Raw genomic sequence first — 25,532 nt, forward strand, 5'->3', positions numbered from 1 at the left:
TTCAGGGCCCTTCCTTTTCCAGATTTGAAGTATGAAGTCCACTGTCACTCAAAGAAAGGGGCCCTTTTACTTAAAGTTTCGGGTTTTTTTTTATTGATCCTGGCCATGAGACTAGTTCTGGGGAAGTGTCCAAATTAAAGTGTTGTCTCAATCACTCCAAGAGACTAAGAAGACTTCCTGTTTCCAGGAGATGACTCCAGTAAATACATTTAATAAGGCAATAGTAATTATAATAACAGTAATTACATAGAAGACACCTTCAGGTTCCCAAGCCCCTCCCTCCCACAATTTGCATAGTTCCATCTCCTGTGATGGTCCAGTTCCCAGAATACTCCAGTTTGCCTGGCAGAGATGAGTTCCTTTAGGGAGGAGTAAGGGGTGGAAGAGAAGTGAAAGTTGTGGGTAGGGAAGTACTGGTCATGTGCAATGATGTATTTCCTAGGGGATGATGAGTTAGGATTGGGAAAGAAAGGGAAGAGGGAGAATTTCTCCTGTTGCAGGGTTTCAGTGGTGAGCAGATGTGGTCACCTTGGGTCCTGCAGGCAAAGGCACCAAGCTAGGAAGAGCAGGGGATGGGGAGGCAGTATAATAATGCACTGGTCCCTTGACCCCTCTTTCCCAGAAAATAAAATGAAAGGAAGAAGCATGGCACTCTCTCATGCCTATAGTATACTTCCACCCCAACCCATCATGTGCTTCAAAGGTGGTGTTTCTCTTGAGTTCTGGACCTATTATGTAAGAGAAGAATGAAAGGAATTTAATAGAGGAAGAATTGACTCCTGGAAGCTGGGGTGAGGGAATTAGGAATATCTCAGTGGAGGGAAGTGTTGGGTGGGAAAGAGGATATTATGACTCACCCCAGAGCTCCAGGGTCACAGGGGGGTGGTGGGGTCACTTGGGGCTCGAGTATCGCTCTGAGGAAAGAAACTACAGTGAGCTGGAAGGATAATAACTGTCTCTTTTTACTTGTTCTCCCATCAACCCTGTACCACTTTAATAATATTAGTTTTAGCTAGCATTTAATGTAGCTCTTCATAGCTATGTGTGATCTTCAGTTGATCCTCACAATATCTATGAAGCAATTAGATTTTACCATCCCCATTTTATAAATGAAGAAACTGAGGCTGAAAGAGGATTAAGTGTTGCTTAAGGTTACACAGCTAGTAAATGGCAGTTCAGACCACCCCTGGGAGATAGCCTGGACTTCAACATAGTTCTTATAACTAAAAGCCTGGACTTGTTTTACTATACCAAAATTGTCTCCCTAATGTTTCTGGATTATGTCAGTTTAGCTTAAGCCCCGCCCCATCTGTCATTCCCTCTTTTCTTCCACCCTGATATTCAACTGTTTATTAAATGTTCTTCCCTATCTTAGGGCTATTTTGATCCCTGGCTTAAATTGGGAAGGGCAGTATTCCTGATTCATGAATTGTGAATGGGAGAAGACACATATAAAATAGTCAAAAAGATCATTCCCAGACCTGGTCCTTTAGAGGAACTTACCGGACGGGTAAAGCCCAAGATCCCTCCACTAGGCAGGATAGGGGTGCTACTCCCAAGGTGGGGGGGCTGTAGGCTGGGGCTGCTCCTTGCTCCTGGGGACACTTCTCCAGAAGAGTCAGGCGATTCAGGTGCTGGAGGGGAAGCTGGGATGAGAGCAGTGTATAGAACCCCTCCAGATTACCTTAAGCAACCAGGCTTCAGGAGCATAGAGGAAAAACTCCCTAGCAACAGGAAGCTGTGAGTCACCATAGCAACCCAGTTGCAGGGGAACCCCCCCAGTAAGAGGCAGGAAATTGTCAGCAGCATCATTAGAGCAACCAGGGAAGAAGCGACAGGAAGCTGTAAGTATTGCCATGGTGAACCAGGAGGACACAACAGGAAGCTGAGGCAGTTTCCATAGCGACCAAGGGAGAGCTAGAGAGAGGGGCATAGAGGAAATGCTTCTTAAAAACTGTCTTCTATAAGCATCACCCTAGCAATGGGGTAGAAAGTGCTTTAGAATTGGAAAGGTGTACAAAATCATCACGGCAACAAGGCTACTTGGCTAAGGCAGGAAAAATTTCTCAGTTACAGGCAACCCTAAGCATTGCCATGGTGAGCTAGCTGTTAGGAGCATCCAGTTAGGGACATCACCAGGGTGCAGGGCCACTGCCACACTTGGTGCCTCACCCAGGGAGATCTGCTTGATGTCCAGGTCCCAGGCCTCCTCCTCGACGCGGGCAGGCAGGGAGCAGGCTCCCGGGGAGAGACAGGGTGGGGAGGGGCCGACATGCTCAAAAGAAGAGACAGCCACGGAGGCCCGGGTTCGGGCAGCTGTAGAAAGTGGGGTGTGTGGGAGGGAGGGGCTGATGTCATGGGAAAGCTCTTCTACTTCCCTCGGTCCCATGGAAGATCCCTTAGTCCCACAATTCCTAGAAAGAGTTTACCACTCCTCTTTATCTCAACTTACCCACAACCCCCCCATCCTTGAACTGCACCCTCATCTTTAAGGTTTTGAGTACTTCATGGAGAAGATTGGTTCGGGGTGGGGGGGGGGGAGAAAAACGTTCCACACCATGACCCTCACCTCTCCCTGTGAGCAGGGCACTCAGGGTCCTCTCCCCAAGGGCTTTGATGTCCAAAAAGGGTTTGTTTCCAATTCCCATGGATACCATTTGTTGCACTCGAAGCTCTGGGGAAATGGAGGCATTGTCATATTCCCCTCCCTTGCCCCCTCTGCTCCTGCTTGAACACCAGCCTGTTGTCCACCCCTCTCTTTGTTCCTTCTCCACCACCACCCCTCCTTCAGTCCACTCAAACTCCTCAGCTCTCTTCCTGTACCCTTGTTGTGGGCTGCCTGTCTCCAAAGCAGCTGGGCAATGGAGCTTGTCCATTTATGTTTAATCTCAGATGAGGCGGCCTGAAGTGTGTATGCTTCTCGGGAACGCCGTCTTCGGAACCACAGCTCAAAGCAGAGCCCACTGTCTCCAATGTTCTCTGTCAGCCCCATATCAGCAGTCTGTGAGAAAACAAAAGGGAGAGAGATGGAGAGTGAATAAATGAGCAGGTGGTGCATCTCATCCAAACCTGATCGCCAAGATTAAGAATATGGCCTAAGAATAAATACTGGAGCCATAGAAAATGATTCTAAAATCTGCTGACTCAGATCTTGCTCCCTTTCTTTTGGGGTGGTGGTGGTGGGCAACGAGGATTAAGTGACTTGCCCAGGGTCCCCCAGTTAGTAAGTGTCACATATCTAAGGCTGGATTTGAACTCGAATCCTTCTGAATCCAGGGCCAGTGTTTTATCTACTGCACCACGTAGCTGCCTCTACTGACTCAGGTCTTGGAACAAAATTATTGTCAGTGGAAAATAGGAATCCTGCAGCACCTCTTACCAAGGTATCTTCGTGTGGGCAAGTCATCTGGGCAATTTCTTTGATTTTTCACACTAGTCAAGAAATATTTGCAGTGCCTGTGTATTCTAGATCAGAAGTGTCAAACCCATCACTAGCAAAACTCCTGAGTGCAGCCAACCCAGTTAAAACAGAATTGGTAAATGTTTAACAAAATAAATGAAAATTAACATAGATAATGTTAATTTGTGGTTTTCTAAGTCATTATATGGCTTGCAGGGATACCTTTCTATTTGAGTTTGACCCCACTGTTCTAGACCACATAGTACCATTCCCATTTTATCCCTGGATTGTTCAGTGGTGGCTACTACACTAAAGAAAAGGGAATCTCATGAGTTTGGTTCATGATGAGCACTTGAGACCCTGATCCATTGCTTGAATTCAGGCTAAGGCCTGTTTCTAGACTATCCAAGTCTGTGGACTATGGTGAGGTTCCAGAGCACTGTGAATATCCAAGGAAGGAAGGAAGGCTGCCCCCATGGGGATGTACCTTAAAAGCCTGCTTGTAAACAAAAACCTCAGGTCCACCCTCTGGGCTCTTGAGTTTGCTGAAGAGGAGGAGATGTTCAAAGAGGAAGACATGGCGCAGACATTTCCTCCTCCCACAGAACACAGTGAAAGGATCTCTGTGCAGTAGCTGGCCTTGCTCCTTCAGATCCACCTGATGAAAGACAAGGGGGAAAGTTTGCCCTGTCCTTGATTCTAGCACAAAATCTTATGACCCTATGATTCCTTTCTTATTCCTTCTACTTGACTTTCCAATTCTGTGCCTTTTCTCCTTACTTAGTTCCATCCTGAATGTCCATTCTATTGCCTCTTCCTTTTTCTTGTTCTCTACCTGGAGATAAAAGTTGGCTGGCCTTGAAGGAGGAAGCAGGGAAATGGGATTTGCAGGAAATAGGGAAACAGCAACTTTTGGCTTAGAATTGGAAGCTTTTGGCTTAGAAACCCCAAACGTGGGGTTCAGGGCTGCTTTGACAAGTCATAGATTATGTATTTCTATAGGCAGTGCTCCATTCCAGCTTTGGAGGAGGGAGGGGAAGAAGTCATGGTACACTGCACTGCAGATTGTAACCTCTGAAGGGACCTTTGCATCCTGAATGTATTCTTGTAACCAAGGGGGCAAAGAATTAGAAGGAGGTATTCCTCAGAGGTTGACATTGTGGTGGAACTTGATCTCAGGGTGGAGAAAAGAGAAAAAGGAAGAAGAAAATAGAATGGGCATTTGGGATGGCTCTAAGGTAAGGCTAACGAGGTAGATGGGGGAAAGGCATAGAACTGTCATTGACTTGGGAGGTCAAGTGGAAGGGACATGAAAGGGGTCATAGGGTTTGGGGCTAGAAGAAGTCTTAGAAATTATTTAAGTTGAATTCTTTCATCTTACAACTGAAGAAACTGAAAACTAAGGAGGTGACTTGGGCTGAGGTCAAATAGCTAACTAGCAGCAGGACCGAAACTGGAACCCATCACCCATCTCACCTCACAGCCACGTACGGCCTCCACAGCCAGCAGATCCCGGCCTCTGTCCTCTTGGTCCCTTAGCAGCTGCAGGGCAGCCGCCAGAGCCTGACGTTCAGAACTTAGCTCAGTCCCGGTCTCTTTCAGCAACTCCTCCAAGAGTTTCCCATATCGAGCTAACTGTTCCAGGGGTTGTTGTAGGAATCGGGGAAGGTAGGGACCACCTTCTGTGGAACCCTTGGGTGGAGGAGACACAAAGAGTTCATGGTGAGGGTTTGAGGCTTTCATTCAATGAGCATGTTATGTTCTGGAGAGCTGAAGGGTGCCACCCAAGGATGATATGTGTAGATGGGACCAGAGGAACCCCTTCCCCCCCAGGGTATGGACTTCTCCATACATCCTGGAGAAAAGTTAGGGAGAGAGGACATGTGGAAGATTATTTCACCTTCCATAATCTGAGGAGAAAAGGATGAGGAATGGAATGAATTAGAATAATCACCTACCGTATTTCTATAGCGTTTGTACTTTTTTTTTTGTGTGGGGCAACGAGGGTTAAGTGACTTGCCCAGGGTCACACAGCCAGTGTCAAGCATCTGAGGCTGGATTTGAACTCAGGTCCTCCTGAATCCAAGGCCAGTGCTCTGTCCACTGTGCCACCTAGCTGCCCCCAGCATTTGTACTTTTTTTAAAAAATTGAGGCAATTGGGGCTAAGTGACTTGCCCAGGGTCACACAGCTAGTAAGCGTTAAGTGTCTGAGGCTGGATTTGACCTCAGGTACTCTTGACTCCAGGGCCGGTGCTCTATCCACTGCGCCACCTAGCTGCCCCCAGCATTTGTACTTTTTTTTTTGTTTTTTTTTTTTTGCAGGCAATGGGGGTTAAGTGACTTGCCCAGGGTCACACAGCTAGTAAGTGTCAAGTGTCTGAGGCCAGATTTGAACTCAGGTACTCCTGAATTCAGGGCCGGTGCTTTAACCACTGCGCCATCTAGCTGCCCCAGCATTTGTACTTTTTAAAGGTGTTTTCATATCTGATCTTATTTGATCCTGGTTACAGCCCTATGAGATAGGTAATCTAGGAATTCTCTGTATTTACTGAAATGAGGAAACAGACTAAGGGAAGTAGTTTATTTATGTTTACATAGCCAATTAACTATTCAGTAGAAGAAGTGGGGTGAAAACACAAATTTCCCTTCTGTCTGCCTGACCTTGGCACTGGCTTTGTGGACTTGTTTCATCCTCCAGAAACTTGAACCCTTTTCTCAAGCTCCAGGCTTAGGGCATGGCTGTGGCCCCACTCTTGGGATGTTGCTGGGCTGCCCAGTTCTAGTGCCTTATCCATTATTGCCAAGTGACTCAGACAAATTACAGACACCCTACACATCTATGTGCCACTGGGAAGATTCCATTTTCCCACCTACTATGGGATATAGGATAAAGGGTGGAACTGGTAGGTGTGTTCTGCATCCCTCTATCCCATTCCCTATTGTGTATTTAGGAGGAGACAGCTTACTTTGTTAGGTGGGTTGAGTGCAGCCAGGCCAGCTTCCAGTTTGTGCCGGTGTTTCAAATACTGAGCATACAGATTGAACTGGTCCCCCTGTATCAGGAAGAAAGTGGGTAATGAGTAAACTGGCCTCCCTGCATCAAGAAGAAAGTGGTTAACAGTAGCCCACGAAGAACCAGGTGATGCAGAATGAGACGCTCTCTACTCTTGCCTCCCCCAAAAGGACACTGGGGAAGATCAAGAGACACTTGGTCAAAAGAAAGGGACCGACTTTGTGGGCAAAATCCCCACAAAATAAAGTACAATGTCTCACTGGAGATGCTATTATTTGTATAGCGGTCCAGAAAACGATGAAGAAATAGCTTGAGGGAGACATGAGAGGTATCTTTAGAGGCACTTGGGGATGGGGAGTTCTAGAGGATGGGGCATTGTGAAGAATAGTTTAGGAGGATAGAGCTTGGGAGAAAATACATTAAGGGGAAATGAGGCTTATAGAGGCAGGGGCCAATGGGGAAGGGGGCTCAGGGAAGGAAAAGACCCCACTTGATTACTCACATGCCTCAGGAAACAAGCCCCAACTCGAAGAGGGTGTGTGGCACAGCCTTGCAGCTCTCGAAGAAAATGCACCCTGTGGAAGTTTCGCAGTCGCTCACGAGCAGCCAGGACTGTGGCCCAGTCTACCCGAAGCTCTGCTGTCAGCTCGGGCCCTGGCGTTGGTCCTGGTTCACCCAACATTGTTACATACTCTTGCTCACAAGAGATCAGCTCGGCCACCAACCGCTGCTGGGCACTGTAAGCACAGGACAGGGAGCAGGGGATGTCACTCCAGAGCATGAGAGGAGCGGAGGTGGAGGAGGGGTGAGGGGGGCCCTGACGGGGTGTGATGGGGGAAGTCCTCCCTCCCTAACCCGGCATGCACTAACTTCGCTGGAGTTGGAAGGGGACGGAAAATTAGTGTTGGTGGGGAGGATGGGGAGGGCTCATTATCTAAGGGTGGTTTCAGCACTCACCTGATGCTTCTCTTGCGCTCCATCCGAGGGGTGCCAACCCCCCAGGGCCCATCAGGGACTCCAGCTCGACCTAGCAGTACATGTTCTCTGGGGGAACAGGTCCTGTCCACCACCTCAGTACTGCTGACCTCTAGGCCACGGATCAATACGGCTCGTGTGGCCCCAGGGCGTGGCTTGCCCAGGGCCTCAGGAGCAAGTTCTGGTGTTTCTTCCTCACTGTCTTCCCCACAGGGTGCCAGGGAACAATGGGAAGGAGCTGGTCGGGGCCCGGGGCTATTGGGGAGCAGCAAAGAGCTGAGACTTCGAGAGGGGCTGAGTGGCTCCTGTTTGCCTCTTCCACTGCTGGCACTGTCTGCCCGTCGTCGACATCGGCTTTGTGGACTTGTTTCATCCCCCAGAAACTCTTGAACCCTTCTTTCTAGCTCTAGGCATCGGGTATGGCAGCGGCTCCACTCTTGGAGAGCGGCTGGGCTGCCCAGTTCCAGGGCCAGAGCCCGCATTTCTTGGAAGGTGCCTGCACTGGGCACTGGAGCCAGGGCTGCTAGTGCAGCCTCCCGACCTGCTCCTGCTCCTGCTCCTGCTAATTTGGCTGTTCCCTCATCCACCCACTCGTGTGCCTGTGAGGACAATGGGAGAGACATGGGAGAGGAGGAAACAATGAAAGACAGAGAAAAAGGGATGAGAGGTTAGGCTGCTGTCCTTCTTATAACAGTTTTATTTTGTCTTCTTCTCTTAATGCCCCTCCACCTCCACCACAAGGCTCTTGCAAGAATATTGCCCAAGGAAAAGCAGCCCCTGGGGATACTCTACCCCAGAGTCCCAGTATCTTTCATGTCTCCAGGCTAAGGGCCCCCAGAGAGATAAAGAAAATTAATTAATAGTTTACACTTAAGTTTTGGAGTTTATGAAATGTTTTACATACATTGTCTGATTTGGATATATTATCTCAGAGATGCAGTGGGGAATAGTGGAAAGAATACTGGTCTTGGCATCAGGAGCCTTGGGTTCAAATCCCTGCCCTGCCACTGGTCATCCGGGTGATCAGTGGAGTCACTGAATTTCTCTGTGTTCTTTGTCTGAAAAAAGGGGGAAACTAATTGCCTCAAAGAGCTGCCTTGAGAAAAGCACTTTGCAAACCTTAAGACTCTATAATTCTCCTATTTGATCCAGCCAACAATTCTAGAAGGTATGGATGCAGGGATTATTATCTCCATCTCTCCTCAAATGAGGTGAAACTCAGAAGTGAAATGACTCCTGCCCAGTCAAACAGCTTGTAAGCATCAGAGGCAGGATATGAACAGTCAGTCCTCTCTCTTTTCTTTAATTGCTCCTTATCTACTGGATCCTTCTCTACCTATAAACATACCTAGGTTTCTCCATGCTTAAATCTGACCCTACTATCCCCTCAAACTACTATCATACAGCTTTCCTTTATAGCCAAACTCATAGAAAACACTATAACCACTAATCCTCACTTCCCCTTTCATTTCTCAGCCTTTTTTTTTTTTTTTTAAGGCAATCAGGGCTAAGCGATTTGTCCAGGGCCACACAGCTAGTACATGTCTGAGGCTGGATTTGAACTGAGGTCTTCCTGACTCTAGGGCTGATGCTCTATCCAGTGTGCCACCTACCTGCCCTTTTAGTCTCTTCAATCTGCCTTTTTGCCCTTATCACCCAACTGAAACTTCTCTTTTTAAGGTCGCTTGAAGATCTCTTAATTACTAAATCACATAAACCTCGTTCTTCTCCTTCTTCTTCTTCTTTTTTTTTTTTGTGGGGCAATGGGGGTTAAGTGACTTGCCCCGAGTCACACAGCTAGTAAGTGTCAAGTGTCTGAGACTGGCTTTGAACTCAGGTCCTCCTGAATCCAGGGCCGGTGTTTTATCCACTGCGCCACCTAGCTACCCCAAGCCTCGTTCTTCTTAATATTGTTTGGTACCATTGACCATCATCTCCTGATTATTTCATCTTCCTTCAGTTTGGGTGAAACTGCTCTCTCCTGGTTCTCCTTCTACCATTCTGACAATGCCTCAGACTCCTCAATAATCAGCCCTCCAACTGTGGGTGTGTCCCAATATTTTGTCCTGGACTTTCTTTTCTTTATTTATATTCTTCCTCTTGGGGACTTCATCACCTCCTGTGACTTCAATGCAATGTCTGTGCAGATGATTCCCATATCTATATATCTAGACCTCACCTCTTTGCTGGGCTGCAATGCACCATCATGAAATGTCTACTGAACATCTCTGAACAAACAATAGACATTTTAAACCCAGTGTGCTCAAAATGGAACATGTTATCTTCCTACCCAAAGCTACCCATCTTCCACTATCCTTCCAGTCATCCAGGCTTATAACCTTGGGGTCATCCTACATTCTTCATTCTCCCCCTCACCCCCATACCCAATCAATCGTCAAGTCTTATTGATAATATCTTCAAAACATCTCTGCCATCTGCCTTCTCTCCACTCACATGACCAATACCTTAGTTCTGGATCTCATTAATTCTTTTCTGAACTGTTATAGCAACCTTCTAATTGGTATTCTAGACTTCAGTCTCTCCTGTCTCTAATTCATAGTGCCTGGCACATAGTAGGTGCTTAATACATGCTTGCTGACTGACCCTACATTCCAGTCAAGTTGGCCTATTTTTCTTTTCTTTTCTTTTTGAAGGGGAATGGGGGTTAAGTAACTGGCCCAGGGTCACATAGCTAGTAAGTATCGTGTCTGAGGTCTAGATTTGAACTCAGGTCTTCCTGAATCTAGGGCCGGTGCTTTATCCACTGCGCTACCTAGCTGCTCCTCTATTTTTCATTTTTGTTCGACATTCCATCTCTTGTCTCTGTGACTTTGTATAAACTGTCTTCTAGTCCATAATGCCCATCTTCCTCATACTGGGTTCTTGGATTCTCTAATTCTTTTTAAGACTCAGCTCAAGTGCCCCCATCCTATAAGAGGTGTTTTGTGATACTTCAGTTGTTAGTGCCCTCCTGAAGTCCTCTTCTGAAATTAACTTTGTATTTCTTTTGTGTACATTTTGTATTGACTTCTCTGTGTACACGACATTGTTTTCCCTCAAAAGAACATAAGCTCTTTGAGGGCAGGAACTATATTCATCTTTACATCATCATTGCTTAGCAGAGTATAGCCTGGCACATATAGACACTTAGTATGAACCTAGGTTACTTGACCCTCTAATCCAACCCACTTTCCTCCAGAAAGGGGTAGACGAAGAGAAGGAAGACAATAAGGAGATGGGAGAGGAGAAAGGAAGCAAAAGAAGGGGAAGGAGCAAGGGTACCTGCTGAAAGAAACGGTGTAGCCGGAGGGCTCGATGGAGGCTACTCTCCACTTGTTCCAATCTCTGCTCAAAGTCATCCAGTGGCTGCTGGGTGGTACGGTCTTCCCCCAGGGTCAGAGCCTCTCGAGCCTGAGCCAGCTGCTCCTGCAGAAGGTTTGGGGGGGGGGCAGGCGGGGGTTCATTGTACACGGTCTCTGTCCTGGCCTTTCAAGAGCTTTTCCTCTTTCCTCCTGTACCAGATTTTCTCTTCTCTTTTGTCCCTTATTTTTAGGCGCCTCAGTTGGTCCCCCTTGCCTTACCTGGGCTTCAGTACTGAAGGTTTGGAAACGCATCTCTGTCTCCTGCAGGGCAGAGAGGGAATCTCCAAGCTCAGTAAAACTCATCAGTTGCTTTTCTCCTGGGCCAGAAAGCCACTGCAACACCTGGAATTGAACAGATCGGGGAGAGGAGGCTCCAGTCAAAGAAACAGTGTGGCATTATAGGAAGGACCCTAGGGGCAGCTAGATGGCACAGTGGATAAAGCACTGGCCCTGGATTCAGGAGTACTTGAGTTCAAATCCAGCCTCAGACACTTGACACTTAACTAGCTGTGTGACCCTAGGCAAGTCACTTATCCCTCATTGCCCCACAAAAAAGATAAACAGGAAGGACCCTAAATCCAGAAGTAAGGAATGTTGGGTCTGATTGGTTCCAGCTGTGCCATTAGCTGGCTTCCAGATTTTGGACATCTCCCTAATCCTCAGTTCCCTCATCTGTAAAATGGAGATAATAATAGCCATATTTCAAGGACTATAAGAATCAAACGGACCTAATGGATATGAAAACATTTCGAAGAGTATTATACAAAATCCCATTGTCATTAGGAAGACTTGGGGTAGGCGGGATATATAATTGGGGCTGACAAGAGCTTGGCATTGAAAAATGACAAACAATGGGAGAGTGAGAAGGGAAGCCTCATAGGACCTGCAGGCAGGCTGAGCTAAGTGTTGTCGGGGTGTGGGGGGATAAAGGGAAAACAGAAGGAAGCTCTTTAAGAGAAGCATGGTTGGGGGCAGCTAGGTGGCGCAGTGGATAGAGCACCGGCCCTGGAGTCAGGAGTACCTGAGTTCAAATACGGCTTCAGACACTTAACACTTACTAGCTGTGTGACCCTGGGCAAGTCACTTAACCCCAATTGCCTCACCAAAAGAGAGAGAGAGAGAGAGAGAGAGAGAGAGAGAGAGGAGAGAGAGAGAGAGAGAGAGAGAGAGAGAGAGAGAGAGAGAGAGAGAGAGAGAGAGAGAGAGAAACATGACTGGGGGCAGCTAGGTGGCGCAGTAGATAAAGCACTAGCCCTGGATTCAGGAGTACCTGAGTTCAAATCCGACCTCAGACACTTGACACTAACTAACTGTGTGACCCTGGGCAAGTCACTTAACCCTCATTGCCCCACAAAAACCAAAAGCAAACAAAAAGAAAAGCATGGTCCAGGACAAAGCAATATAAAAAGTGGTGTTGAGGACTTGACTGGAATTAGCTGATTTCTCAATAACTGAAGAGCCAATGAGGAGAGGTGGAGGAAAGGTACTTCCATTTCTTCAAGCTGTGTAACTATGAACAAATTATCTGGTTGCCAATATCTATTTCCTGAATAACATATAGATAATAAAATTGCACTATCTACCTTACAGAGTTGTGAGAAAGGCATTTGTAAATCATAAAGAGCTATATAAATATGAGCTGATGATAGCATTATTAATTGATTATATTTTTATTTTGTTGGGCAATGAAGGTTAAGTGATTTGCCCAGGGTCACACAGCTAGTAACTGTCAAGCGTCTGGGGGTGGATTTGAACTCAGGTCCTCCTGAATCCAGGGCCAGTGCTTTATCCACTGCACCACCTAGCTGCCCTCGATAGCATTATTATTGTCGACATTTTCCAAGATCTCAGATTCAGCTCAGGTGGAAGAAGGGCAGAAGGAGAGAGGAATGGGACTGATCAACATCAGAGAGGGGAAGACCTGGTTCCTTGATGCTAAGCAGCCTATAGAGAAGGTGAGGAGGGAGACTTCTTGGAATGGCCCCTTGAGATTTGGAAGGTTGTATTGGAGTTGGAAGATTGTAACCTGGAACAAATCACTTAACCTTTCTGGGCCTCAGTTTCTTCATTTGAAGTTATCTGAGATGGCCGCTAAGGCCTTTTCCAGCTTGAAATCTAGGATCCTATGATTACACAGCAGTAAGGGAAGAACATAAAAATAGCTAAAATTATATAGTAGCAGGCACTATGCTAAGCACTTTATAAATATTGTCTCATTTTATCCTCACAACAGACTCGGGAGGTAGATGCTATTATTATTCTCCCTTTATAGATGAGGAGACTAAGGTCAAGTGACTTGCCCAGGGTCACACATCTAGTAAGTATCTGAGGCCAGATCTGAATTTAGATATTCCTGACTCCAATCCCACCACTTGATCTACTGTACCATGTAGCTGCTCCATTAAAAACCTGACATTTAATCAGGTTCAAACAGGTTTACCCAGAAATTGCTGAGTAAACTTGATCCAGGTGGCAAATCCTAAAGTCAGAGTGGAGGTGTTCTAGGATAGAATTTGACGTTCTCACTTAGAATCATGAAGGATCTGGCTGCCGTGTATGGTTCTCCCAAACCAAAAAGGAGCATAGTTCATTCCTGGCCTGAGAAATTTTGATCAAGAATTAGGATAGAACTCTTGGCATGCTCTTCCCTCTCCCAGGCTTCTCTCTCTCTCTTTCTCTCCCTCTCTCCTAGGTATGTGGGGCTTCTGATGCTTTGGAGCCATATGCTCTCTCTTTACTAATATTTAATATGCTTTAATAAATGCTTAATGTCCCCCCCCCCAAAAAAGAATTAGGATAGAAAACTTAGATGTGTCAGTCTGGGAAGATACAAAGATTTCTTGTATGTGTAATTCTATGCCTTCTTGCATTATTTTTGAATATATGTATATATACATGCACACCCATATACATATATACATGTATACAATACATACACATACACACGCATGCATACATACATACATACAACCATATACACATTCTCTTTTGTCCTGGAAATAAACAATGGAAAGTGTTTCAGACTCTTGTCTGAAATATGTGTCAACCAGAAGTAATGGGTAAGAGGGACATGCATGCTAGGACATTGTTAAAATGCATCTCACCTTGTCACTCCTCAGGAAGCTCTCCATTGTCTCTTTTTTTTTTTTACAGTTTTTTTTTTAAGTGAGGCAATTGGGGTCAAGTGACTTGCCCAAGGTCACACAGCTAGTAAGTGTTATGTGTCTGAGGCCGGATTTGAACTCAGGTACTCCTGACTCCAGAGCCAGTGCTCTATCCACTGCGCCACCTAGCTGCCCCTTCCATTGTCTCTTGGACAGAGTTTCTTAAATGTTTTCTTTTTGGTCATAGACCCGCGTTAGCAATTTAATGAAACCCCACTATTTTGGTTTCTTTCTGATATTCATAATTGAAAGAAATGCTAAATTTTATTTAGAGGCTAGTGAAAATACGTAGTTATCCCTTCTCACTTTCCCCATCATGGTTTCAATATGTCGAGGGATAAGAAATTAAATGGGAATTTTTAAAGAGTTTTGCAGAAAGCCACAATTGACATACCAAGGTCAGCAGATGACACAGTAAAAGTTTAAAAGCTCAGAAATGCATAAAATATATGTATGGCATTGTATAATATCAACCCAAATTTTACAAGAAGGTATTGTAAACACCCCATAAAAGAAAAAGAAAAAAGTCCAGGCAGCTAGGTGGCACAGTGGATAGAGCACTGGCTCTGGAGTCAGGAGTACCTGAATTCAAATCCAGCATCAGACACTTAACACTTACTAGCTGTGTGACCTTGGGCAAGTCACTTAACCCCAATTGCCTCACTAAAAAAAGAAAAAAGTCAAACTTCTTCTCTGGCATGAAGGGTGGACCAAAAATTTTTACATGAATTTTCCAGATTGTGGGGATGGTGGTGGTGGGGGCTGCACCCCTCGTTGTTGTGGAAGTGATAACTGTACATGTAATTTTCCCCCATCCAAGTTCATAGACCCCCTATAATCTATTCATAGACCCGTTGAGGGGGGCAGGGTCAGTGGACCCCAGGTTAAGAACCTCTACTCCAGGTTCAACTCTTGTTCAGCAATTTAAGCCTTTCACAGTCTGATCTTAACCTACTGTTCCAGGCTTATTACACGTGACTCTCCATGTACTCTGTCGTCCAGCGAAATAGTCCTATTTCCTGACCCTCACAACAAAATATCACATTCCCTGTCTGCTTGCCTTTCCATGGGCAATGTCCTATGCCTTTCGTATACTCTCTCCTTCCCTTCACCTCTGAACAAACTTAACTTGTTCAAAGCTCAGCTCGAGGGCCATCTCTTACATGATTTGGCCTTTGCTGATCCTCCCAGTTGTGGGTGCCTCCTCTTTGAAGTTTCTGTGTTTACCTTGTCGTCATTTCATAGATGCTTATATCTACTTAGGATATAGATCTAAAGTTGGAAGGGACCTTCAGCTGCCATCTTGTCCAGTTCATTTTTTTTTGGTGAGGCAATGAGGGTTAAGTGACTTGCCCAAGGTCACACAGCTAGTAAGTGTTAAGTGTCTGAGGCCAAATTTGAACTCAGGTCCTCCTGAATCCAGGGCCGGTGCTCTATCCACTGCACCACCTAGCTGCCCCCTTATTTTTTATTTTTATTTTTTTCCAGTTCACTTTTATACATATTGCATCCAATAGAATGTAAGCTTCTTGAGGGCAGGGACGGTCTCATTTTTGTCTTTAGAATCCAAGAAGGCAGCCTTGTGCCTGGCACATAATCGATTCTTAAGGATCCTTGTTAATTGATTAATAGAATCAGGTTTAACCCTGATAGAAACAGGGTTAATAGCAGAAGGAAAGCAGGTAGTTAGGGCTTTGGCAGATCTCAGAATTTAGGAAACCAAGTCGGTTTGAGGCCGAGGAGGCTCAGTGCCCTGCGGTGTTTCAATTATCAAGGAGATTTAGAAAGTGAGGAAAAGCAAAAGCCCTGGGAGCCTGAGGCTAAGTCTTCTTCAAATGAACTGGTTGCTTCATATCAAAAGAGCTCGGGGTGTTTGGAGAAGGGAGGACTCTGGCTCACCTGGAGGAGCCTGTGCTGACGTCGTTGATTCTCCTGCTGCTGTAGGTAGAGGTTGGACAGGCGCACAAGCTGATGAATGGCTTCATCCACTTCCTGGTACAGAAGGGCAGGACCTGGCCCCTCCAACCTGAGAGTAAAAGTGGGAATGTGAGGAATAGACTACTTCTGACCAGCTCCACCTTTCACACAGCTATACCCCCTTAGCCCCATGCATTCGGGACCCCTTGGGGTCCACTTCATTGGGCTGTTCCCTCCACCTCTGGCAGCCCATCTGCCTGCCTCATCTCCTACCTTTTGTAATCTTCAATCTATCCCATTCTTCTCTTCAGTTCCCTAGCCCCGACCCCTCCCCTGCTTAGGTCACTGCTCTCACCTGCTGCTGTGGACTATACGAAGCCTCATGAGAGTAGCTCCTCCATCCCTCTGCAGTTCTGCCAGCCGGGGATCTGCTAGCACCTTCCGCAGGGATCCGGAGTTCCCACCTCCATCTGTGAGAGCATGACCCCTGAAAAGACACCAGCCCTTTTCTCTTGCACCCCCGTCCCATGAGCTCGCCTTCTCCCCGGGCTAAGGTCGCCCCCCTCTCTTCTTCCCTGGAGTTCTAGCCTGTCTCTCTTCCTCTTTCACTCATCTGTACCTCTCCCTCAGGCTCCACAGCCCCTTCGAGTTCCTCAATGGCTTCCCGTACAGAGCATAGGACGTTACGGCACAACTGGCATAGTCTTGACACTTCCTGGAAAACACACACACACACACACACACACACATGGCACAGAAAGGACAGAGATATTATTTATGATGAAGAACCCAAATTCTAAGATGGGGTAGCCTAACTCCAAGATATATCCTCCCCTAACTCCCCCAGGGGGAACCAAGCTACCGAACAGCAGAACTGGCAGGGTAGTAAGGGTTAAGTGGCTTGCTCAGGGTCATACAACTAGCAAGTGTCAAGTGTCTGAGGTCAGATTTGGACTCAGGTCCTCCTGAATCCAGGGAGGGTGCTCTGTCCACTGCACCACCTAGCTGCCCCCTAAGCTTACAGACTCTTAACCAGACTTGTTTTTACATATGAGGAAACTGAAGCCAAAGAGATGAAATGAAACTTTGCCCCAGGTCACACAGCCTGTTAGTGATGGAGCAAGGTCTCAAACCCAACCTTCCTCAGGCCATTGATCACATAGTTCCTCCACCTAGAATATTCTTCCCCTCCACCCACTCAACTCCCACCCATCTTTCAAGGCCCAGACCAAGTCCTACAACTGCCATAGGGATGCCTCTCTAATAATTGTAGGGTACACTCCACTTTAAACTGTTAGTGTAGATCACTCCACTGCTTAACCATTTGCATCACTAAGAGTCATAGAATTATAGAAATATTCAACCACGGGAGGAATCTTAAGAGACACTAGAGGCTAACACTGCCCTCCCCTGCTCCCCAGGAAATTGGCATCCAGATAGGTGAAATGACCCATCCAGGGTCATCTACCTAGGTAGTGGCAGAGCCTACATTAGAAACCTTAGCTCTCCCACACTGCCTCCTCCTGTTCTTTGGTACTTTTTTTTTTTTTAGTGAGGCAATTGGAGTTGTGACTTGTCCAGGGTCACACAGCTAGTGTTAAGTGTCTGAGGCCAGATTTGAACTCAGGTACTCCTGACTCCAGGGCCGGTGCTCTATCCACTGCGCCACCTAGCTGCTCCCTTGGTACTTGGTTTTTAACACAGGACTTTTTGGTGCTATTTTGCATTATTCTCTAATTGTTTTTCGGGGCATATATCTCATCATCCCCAATATTATAAGCTTTTTGAATGATAACAGTTCACGTTGATATAGCTGTTAAGGGTTTACAAAGCACTTTCATCGTGACAACTTTGTAAAGCAGGTCATGCAAATATCCTCATTTTACATTTGAAGAAACTGATGTCTAGAGAGAACAAATAACTCGCTTGGGGTCTACAGCTCGGCAGTATCAGAGTCTGGAGCTGAAATCTAGATCACCTGATTCAAGTCCAATTCTCTTTCTACTAAACCATACCTAATCTTATCAAGATCTTTAGATTCTCTAGAAACACCTCAGTTAAGTGGTCAATAAATACAATTGGATTGAATTGAATTGAAAGCACCATCACTTACAGTCTTGTGGCCTTGGCTTGGGTCTAGCCCTTTACTCCAGGCTGCACCCAATGTGGATTTCCCGGCCATGGGCTCATGCCTATACTACCTTTTCTTTGTGGGGGGTAGGGGGGAAAAGGCGATCTCACCTGATGTGGTTTCTGTCCAGCGCTGTGGAGAAAGGTCCCTGTGACCTCCATAGGTCCTTTCTGTAGCTCTTCGGGCTTGGCCACCGTTGGTAGGTCACTCTCTAATAGCAACTCAGCACCCTGTGGAAATGCTGGGATCAGGTGGAGTTCTGGCCAGATACATAGCCAACCAAGTAAGCCAGTAAAGGACTTAGCCATCTCTCTTCTCTTTCACCCACAGGTAGGGCTTTAATAGACCTTACCTGAAGGTCACTGAGCTCAGTGGGGGGCCTCATTCTCAGTTAGAATCATCATCGTTGTATCATGGGGGTGGGTCTTTGGAATCCTAAGGAAGAGGTAGATCAGATCAAACCCTGGGAGTCAGGGAATATAGGAGGAGCACAATGGAGTTATAGGTCTAGAATGATACCTGAAGGTCATTTAGAACAGGATTAGTCCCGGGGGAAGCAAGGGAGCTCACCGGAGGTCTAGAAGGACAGATAGTCCTAACGTCTTCAGGTCAGACCTGTGTGGAAAGGGAATGATAATAGGTCTCATCTTGAGGTTAAGGCACAGTGAGTCTGAGGGTCCGTTTTAGTACATGGTCAATTTCTTGTGTCATAGAGATAGGATGTAAATAATCAGTATCTGGGGTGGAAATTTTGCTTCAGGAAGAGAGTGTCTTGAAGATCATGGAGTCAAGTTTCCTGAGGCTCTGGGGAGGTCTGTATTTATAGACCCCAAGGTGAAGGAGCCAAAGTATGGAAAATGTAATCAGTGTCCTGCATATAATGGCAGGGTTCTCAGAATTTAGAAGGGTCATTGAACTCAAAGTCATTGGGCTGAGAATGGATGGTGGGATTGTGTCATTGTCCCAGAAGTCATGAGGTCATCGTCTTAAGACCCAGGGAAGTTGCACTCCGGCCCATATTTACCTGAGCAGTGGAATGGAGGTAACAAAGAACAGTGCTCATCTCTGCTTGTGTGGGTGGAGGCTCAATAGGAGGGCATGGCGGAGTGATGGTCAGCAAGGCCCGGCCACTCTGGTCTACCCCTCCTGTGGACAGGAAGTGGCTATGAAAAGGAGTCAGGGATGATAGCCTGATTTTGGTGAAGGTGTGATCAGTCTTTACACCCCTCGGCTCTCCCCAGCAACACAGCTTCCTTTTCCCTTGCTCTCCCACCTCTCTTTTTCTGGTATCTTCTATTCCTCCCCTCCAAGCACTCACCAGTCAGCATGAAGAATCCGGATGCCATCAAGCCCCAAGTCATATTGGAGTCCTCGTCCACCAGAGCTGGGGCACACCCTTCAGGGCTACTGCCTTTGGTGCCCTTCTTCTCAGTCTTAGGCGGCGGCATTAGGGGGCTGGATGGGAGTTCCTCTGGGTCTGTGGACACTAAAGAGGGACCAGAAGAGTGGTGGGACTGGGGTCCCCAGACTGAGCCCACGCCCACCTTTGCTCCCCATTGGCCTCTTTGTGTTCTTACCCTCTGCAGCAGCCGAGCTCTGCACTGTTGGCTCTGCTTCTCTGGCTGCGTCTTCTGTAGACTCATAGGCAGAAGAGGGAACCGGCTCGCTTTCCTTTCCTTGTTCTGGCTCAGGGCCCAGCTCTGACTTAGTCTTTCCTGTACATTCAGGTTCTTCTTGCACCAGGCTGACTCTTGAGCGCTCCTTCTCCTTTGGGGGGCCCAGGCTAGTGAGGGCCTCAGGATGACTGGTCTCTTCTTTGCTTCTGGGGCTCGATGGTCTGCTTTCTGCTCCCTGCCCAGCGGTTCCTCTGCCTCCCCCACGTTTCTTCCTTCGGTTCCCTTTGCCTAATTTCCGGGGTGTCCCAGGCAGTCCCTCATCCCCCTGGCCCGGTCCATCCGCACCCTCATTTGGTCTCAGAGGGAAAGGGCCAATCTCCCCTCCCAGTGCCTTGGCGGGGAGCTCAGGAGTATCGAGTGTTCCTTCTTCTTGAGGGGATCTGGCTCGTGGGGGAGAGCCGGTGTTGACTCCAATGCTGCTCCCTTCTCCAGGGGGCCGTGGGCCGTCTTGACCCTGGGGCACCGTCCCCTTCTGGTGCAGCCATGCCCTGTGCCGTCTGTGTCGTCCCTTCCCTCCCGCACCTTTCCTGGCAGGCACGGTTTGGGTCCTGGAGAGGCTGGGGGAGCTTGTTGCATCCCCCAGACACCCTCGGGCTGGTAGGGTCACCTCCAACAGCTCCACATACTCACCCTCAGGGGCTTCTGCTGGGGCATTGTGCCCATCCCCGGGGCTTCGGGTGCCCAGGGTCTCCTCAGGCTGTGGGGGGCTAGAGAGCCCAGGAGGCCCTGGAGGAAGCTCTGGGGGTAGAGAGACTGGGCGCTGTCCTACCATGAGACTGCCTTTGTGCACAAAGCGTGGGCAGATGAGTTCAGCCCAAGGCAAGCGTTGGACACCTGTAGGTGATGCCAGGAGGCATGTGGTGAGGCGCCCTGCTGGACGGTCTTTGTTGATGCCCTGCAGCCACTCAGGAGAGAAAAGGTAGGCACAGGCTTCTGTGGATACCGGAAGTTCCTGTACTCGGCCTCCCCCTGGGGCGAGGCACTTGAGTGCCAGGCGAGGGGCTCGGGCCGCCGAGGGCACTACTTGTAGGTAGAAGTCTCCAGGGCGAAGCAGCTGCCAGGGCAGTGCAGCCAGCTGTACTACTACCTGTTCATGCAGACAGAGTGGCCAGCCCTCGTGAAGAAAGAGGAAGCCGCTGTACTGGGCCTGGAGAGAGAGGGGGAGCTGAAGGTCAAGGTGCCCCAAGCCTGGTCAGCGAGCTGTGGAGGCAGAGTACATGGGAGCGGGACAGATAGGGTAAGGGCTATTCCATTGCTCTTGATTGGTCATTACCTCAAAACGAACACAGAGCCTTAGACAGGGAGTTCACTATGGCAAGGCAGCTGGTGTGAGTACTGTTCAGTATTTCAGGAAAGTCAGGTTAAGTAGTTAGTTTATGTATGGGGACAGGGTCAGTATTGAGGGTCCACGGAGACTGCTAGTATCCCAATCATAGAAAGTTAGCCCTGGAGGGAAACTCTGAGACCAGACAATCCAACCTCTTTATACAGATGAAGAAAGACAGCTAGTTGCTCTCTTTGGGGAGTCAATCTCTGAAGGGGTCAATGTCTCTGAAGGGGAGGTCAGTTTTTCTGGGGGGGGAGTATCTGTCTCTGGGAGTTCATTCTGTAGGGATTCTGGGATGAGGCAATCAGGCAGTCAGTTTAGGGCTCAGTGAGCAGGCATGCATGCAGGCAGGCAGGCTTTCAGTAACTCACACAGGCCTCCTGCTGGACCCGGGCAAGAAGGTGTTTAGCGGGCACCAAGAAATCCAGGGCATAGCGCAGTGCATCTTCTCGATAGGTTCGCTCTACCACCTGGAACACCTGGCCCAGCAATGTGGGTGCAGTTGCCTCAAAAGGTGGGTACAATGCAGCCAGGGTGCTCTGTACACAATCTTCTACTGGCTCTGGCTCCTGGAAGAGGAGAGGGGAAATAAGATGAGATTTCTGGGGGGACAGGTCTAGAGATCAGAGGACACTGTGGTATAGTTGGGACGTCTAGGGCAGTTGGATGATCTGTCCACAGGCCTATCTGTCAGTTCTTCGAATTGAAGTCTGGTCAGATAGAGTTCAAGGAAATCAGATTAGTTGCTCTAAGGCACTAGGCAGTAGCTGGTCAGGGTAGAGAAGGATGTGGCAGATCAAGCTTACGTAAGACCTTTGGTACCTACATACATAATCAGTGGAGGGTGTAAACTAGGAGGAATTATGCTTTATACCAGTCCCCTACCTCCTCCACAAATGAAACACATTTTAGGTAGGTGAAGTTAGGTTAAAATGAACATCTGGGGGGCATGTTATAGGGGGAAGGAGGTCACAAAAGAGGGATGAGGGAAGGGAAACCAGGGAAGGGCTTTACCTTGCATGGATGTGTGTAGGATGCTCATGAGTTGGGCCTGGCTACTTTTTAGCTCCAGCTGGCTGAGTCCCTTTTTCCTAGCCATCGCCATAGCCCCTTCCTTGAACTGTCCCTCCTTCTTGACCTGCCTTTCCCCTCCATCCTCCCCACACACCTGTGGCAACCTTATGGATGACTCTGATTCCAGGTACCCTAGAAGTAGTTTTTCTCACACCTCCATCATCAAGACCCTTCCCATATGCATTTATGCTCTCTTCTCTTCCTTGATGTTCTAAGTAACCTGATTTAATTTTTTTTAGTGTGTGTGTGTGTGTGTGTGTGTGTGTGTTAAATGGAGCGGGTGTCTATAGTGTGATTGAAATGCTCCTCCAACCCCCAAATAACTCCGGTCTAGAGGAGGGAAGCACATATAAACTGTAGAGTACCACAGATTTATGGGATTTGCATACTGAGTGATGGATTAGGAAGACAGAGGCCAGCTAGACCTGACAAAGAGGGGTACCCAGACAGACCCGGGCCTTCAGGCATGTGGAAGCATTAACTCTAGTGCCTAGCAGAATGAATAGGTGTGGGTGGTGGTGGTTGAGAATAGGGTGGGGGTGGGGTCAAGTGGGCGATAGGCTCAGAGGCCAGGAGAAGGAGGGGGGAGCAGAAGCTGAGCACGGAGGCAGCTGCAACCCATTAGGGGCGGTGAGCTCATGGCTGTGTGAGTCCCAGCCACAGGAAGCAGCAGCAGAGGGAGGGGGGAGGAGCAGTCTGAAGAGAGGGGACTGGGAGTGGAGAGTTTGGGAGGGATTGGGAGGGAAGTGGCAGGGCTGGGACAAGAGAGGAGACTAGAGTGACTGAGTCAATAACCCCTGGCACCTCTTCCTTGTTTCCTCCTTGACAGTTTGTGCCCTTCCTCTCTGAAGTGTGAGCTTCCCCAGTGGCAGTACCCTCCTTCTTCCCTGAAGTTCACTCTCCTTGTGGCACTCCCCCTCCCCCATTCCTGCAGTAGGTGCTCCCCCTGGTAGTGCCTTCTTTCTCTCAGCAGTGAGGTCTCCTTCTGTAAGTGTTTCTGCAGTGAGTTCTCTAGGGGGCAGTGCCCATTAGGCACCTCTCTCCTCCCCTGTAGTGTCTACCTGCCTCAGTTCTCCAAATGCCCTCATCCCAGCTGCAGTGTGAACTCTTGCAGTGAGTTTCCCTTAAGGCAGAGTCACCCTCACCACTGCAGTGTGAACTCCCCTGACAGCGTCCTTTTCTCCCGATGCCATTCAACTCACCAAACATAACAATCAACTATAGTATGCATAGCCCCATATAACATAGTAGAATAAATACAAAGTTTAAATAAGATATAATCCCGTCTCTTGGGGCTCCCAATTGTGGAGAGAGAACTGACATAAGCACGGAGAACTATAATATGCAATATTAAATGATAAGAACAATTAGAGACGTGTGGAACAAAGGGCTGTGTGCGCTTCCCCAGGTGACTCTTCCTTCTTCTCTCAGGTATGCTACCTGCATACTCCCTTCAGTCTTAGTTCTTCTGCATCTCTTCTTCTACCTTGTTTACTCTTTCGTGCCCCTGCCCCAGCTACAGCTGTAGCTGGTCCTCTTGGGACCGGATGGGTGGGCCTCCCCTCACAGGACTGGGGACTGAGATGGAAAATGGTGATTGCAGGCAGGTCCGTTCTCATGGCCTGGCCGACCCCTTCCAGGGCCATTGCCAGGACCTGCTCCCAGGGGCCCTGGGTGGGCTAAGAGGGGGGTAATTGGGAAGCGAAGGGGCGCTGTACAAGTAAGAGTAAGTCAGAGGCAAGGAGATCAGAGAGTAAGAAAGGGAAGGAAGCAGAGAAGGCAAGGGATATGGAAAGCACAAATTTGAGCGTAGAAGAAAGGAGGATGGGGGTGGGGTGGCAAAGTCCAGATAAAGGGATAAAGGATAAGAGAAGGAGTGAGGGGACTAAAGAGGGGGAAGGAACCAGCAGGGAGAGCCAGGCAGCTCCAGATTCAGAGACAGAGAGATAGAAAAGAGAGGGAAGGAAAATAGCGTTCCGTTCTTTTCCGAGGTGGGGAACTAGAGTCAAAGTAGAAGCGAGATCAAGGGCAGGCAGAGGAGGCAGCGGGGTCGGGGCTGGGGCTTGGGATCGAGAGGCCCAGAGGAGAGGGTGGAGGCCAGAGGCAAAGGGCTGGGATAGGGAAGGGGTTTCAGCTGAGGTGTAGGACTCACCATGGCTCAGGGGCGCCAGGGCCCCAGTCAGCGGCTACGTCCAGGCGGGGCCGGGGCGCACCGCTTCCCTCCCTCCGGCGGCGCTCACTTCGTCTGGCTGGGGGACAGCTCCGGCCCCGGCTGCAGTAGCAGAAGCTAAGCCCGGGCTCCGGCTCCGAGGCCGCGGGGCTCCACCAAGGGGGACCGAGACGGCCGCCCCGCCCCTAAGCACACCCCCCCCACCACCCCCTAGCTCCCCAGACTCCCTTCTCTGCCACTTGGTCTAACGGGAGATGTATAATTCCCTGGGACACTCCACCCTTAGCCCGCCCATCCACCCAGAACATCCACTCACGTACCCTAAATTCTCGTCCTTCCCACACCTTAATCAATTTACTTAGGACCTTGACCCATCGGACAGCCAGACTCTCCCAGGGATTCCCCTCTTGCCAGTTGACTGGTCTCCTTCCCTAGGGATCTGTCTGGGATCTGACCCTCAAATGAATCTTTCTGGGACTTGGGGTGAATATTCCCCGATCTCTCCTCTCCGGGCAGGTTCGGGGCTGGAGACATCCTGTCTTGGAACTCTACGCCGGGCCATGTTTTCCCCTCATTTGGATCTCTATTTCTGATGTCCAGACTTGGGTTGAGGGCCTACCTCTCATCAACTAAACATCTCGTGGCGATGGACGGAGGAAAATTAGGGGACCCGGCAGCCACTGTCCGGACAATTCCAGCTCCCCCCGCCTCCCGCCCACCATGCTCGGGCCTCTAGCAGCTCTGCTCGGACAATGAGGTTCCTGTGTCCGAGAATGACGAGGTGCGTGGGTGTGGAGGGGGGGGCGGGGAAGGGAGGGCTAAAGGGTTAGGAGAGGGGACTGTGCTTGGGGTGGGGGGGGAGCTGTGGATTCTAGTTCAAGGTTTCTTCTGTAGTCACTTCTAATTCTTCTTGGCTGTCCCTATTCATTATTCACCTTGCTTTCCTCCACCCCACTTTGGTCTTTTGCCCAGAGGGGCCACCAGTCAGGGCTGAATGAAGCTCAGGAAGGAGCTGGTACAGAATTCTTAGGGCTTTGCACACTCCTTGCTTACTTCAAGAGGAGACAGGAAGTAGGAAACATTCTATCTTGAAATTCTACCCTGGGCCAAATTCCCTTCATTTGGACGTCTTGCTGATTTCCAGTCTTGGGCTGAAGGGCCTCCCCCAGACTAAATGTTTCGTGGTAGTGGAAGGGAGGGAAATCGGGGGTTTCAGCAGATACCTGATATCTACAAGGGCAGTTCAGGTTTAGTTTGGGGATGGGGGGTGGGCTAGAGGAGGGAGAAAGCTAAAGCATGCTTTGTCACCAACCCATCTGTCC

At 48.6% G+C, this 25,532-nt stretch overlaps 1 protein-coding gene across 1 annotated transcript; it reads right to left on the minus strand.

The window, feature by feature from the left end:
* Nucleotides 1-3: 3 nt before the first annotated feature.
* Nucleotides 4-24,938, minus strand: ARHGEF40 (Rho guanine nucleotide exchange factor 40). The gene is given in 29 exon segments (XM_043983180.1): nucleotides 4-728; nucleotides 858-914; nucleotides 1,504-1,634; nucleotides 2,173-2,316; nucleotides 2,570-2,674; nucleotides 2,824-3,001; nucleotides 3,888-4,058; nucleotides 4,877-5,092; nucleotides 6,368-6,454; nucleotides 6,917-7,151; nucleotides 7,372-7,988; nucleotides 10,672-10,815; nucleotides 10,971-11,093; nucleotides 15,815-15,941; nucleotides 16,188-16,278; nucleotides 16,281-16,302; nucleotides 16,452-16,554; nucleotides 18,082-18,128; nucleotides 18,131-18,193; nucleotides 18,316-18,339; nucleotides 18,341-18,388; nucleotides 18,483-18,505; nucleotides 18,508-18,581; nucleotides 18,992-19,109; nucleotides 19,282-19,449; nucleotides 19,541-20,786; nucleotides 21,338-21,535; nucleotides 24,193-24,312; nucleotides 24,830-24,938. Coding segments are annotated over 27 exon segments (4,548 nt in total). The 5' UTR covers nucleotides 24,196-24,312; nucleotides 24,830-24,938; the 3' UTR covers nucleotides 4-728; nucleotides 858-872.
* Nucleotides 24,939-25,532: the final 594 nt, after the last annotated feature.

The sequence above is a fragment of the Dromiciops gliroides genome, chromosome 2 (genome assembly GCF_019393635.1).
Source record: "Dromiciops gliroides isolate mDroGli1 chromosome 2, mDroGli1.pri, whole genome shotgun sequence".
Lineage (NCBI taxonomy): Eukaryota > Metazoa > Chordata > Mammalia > Microbiotheria > Microbiotheriidae > Dromiciops > Dromiciops gliroides.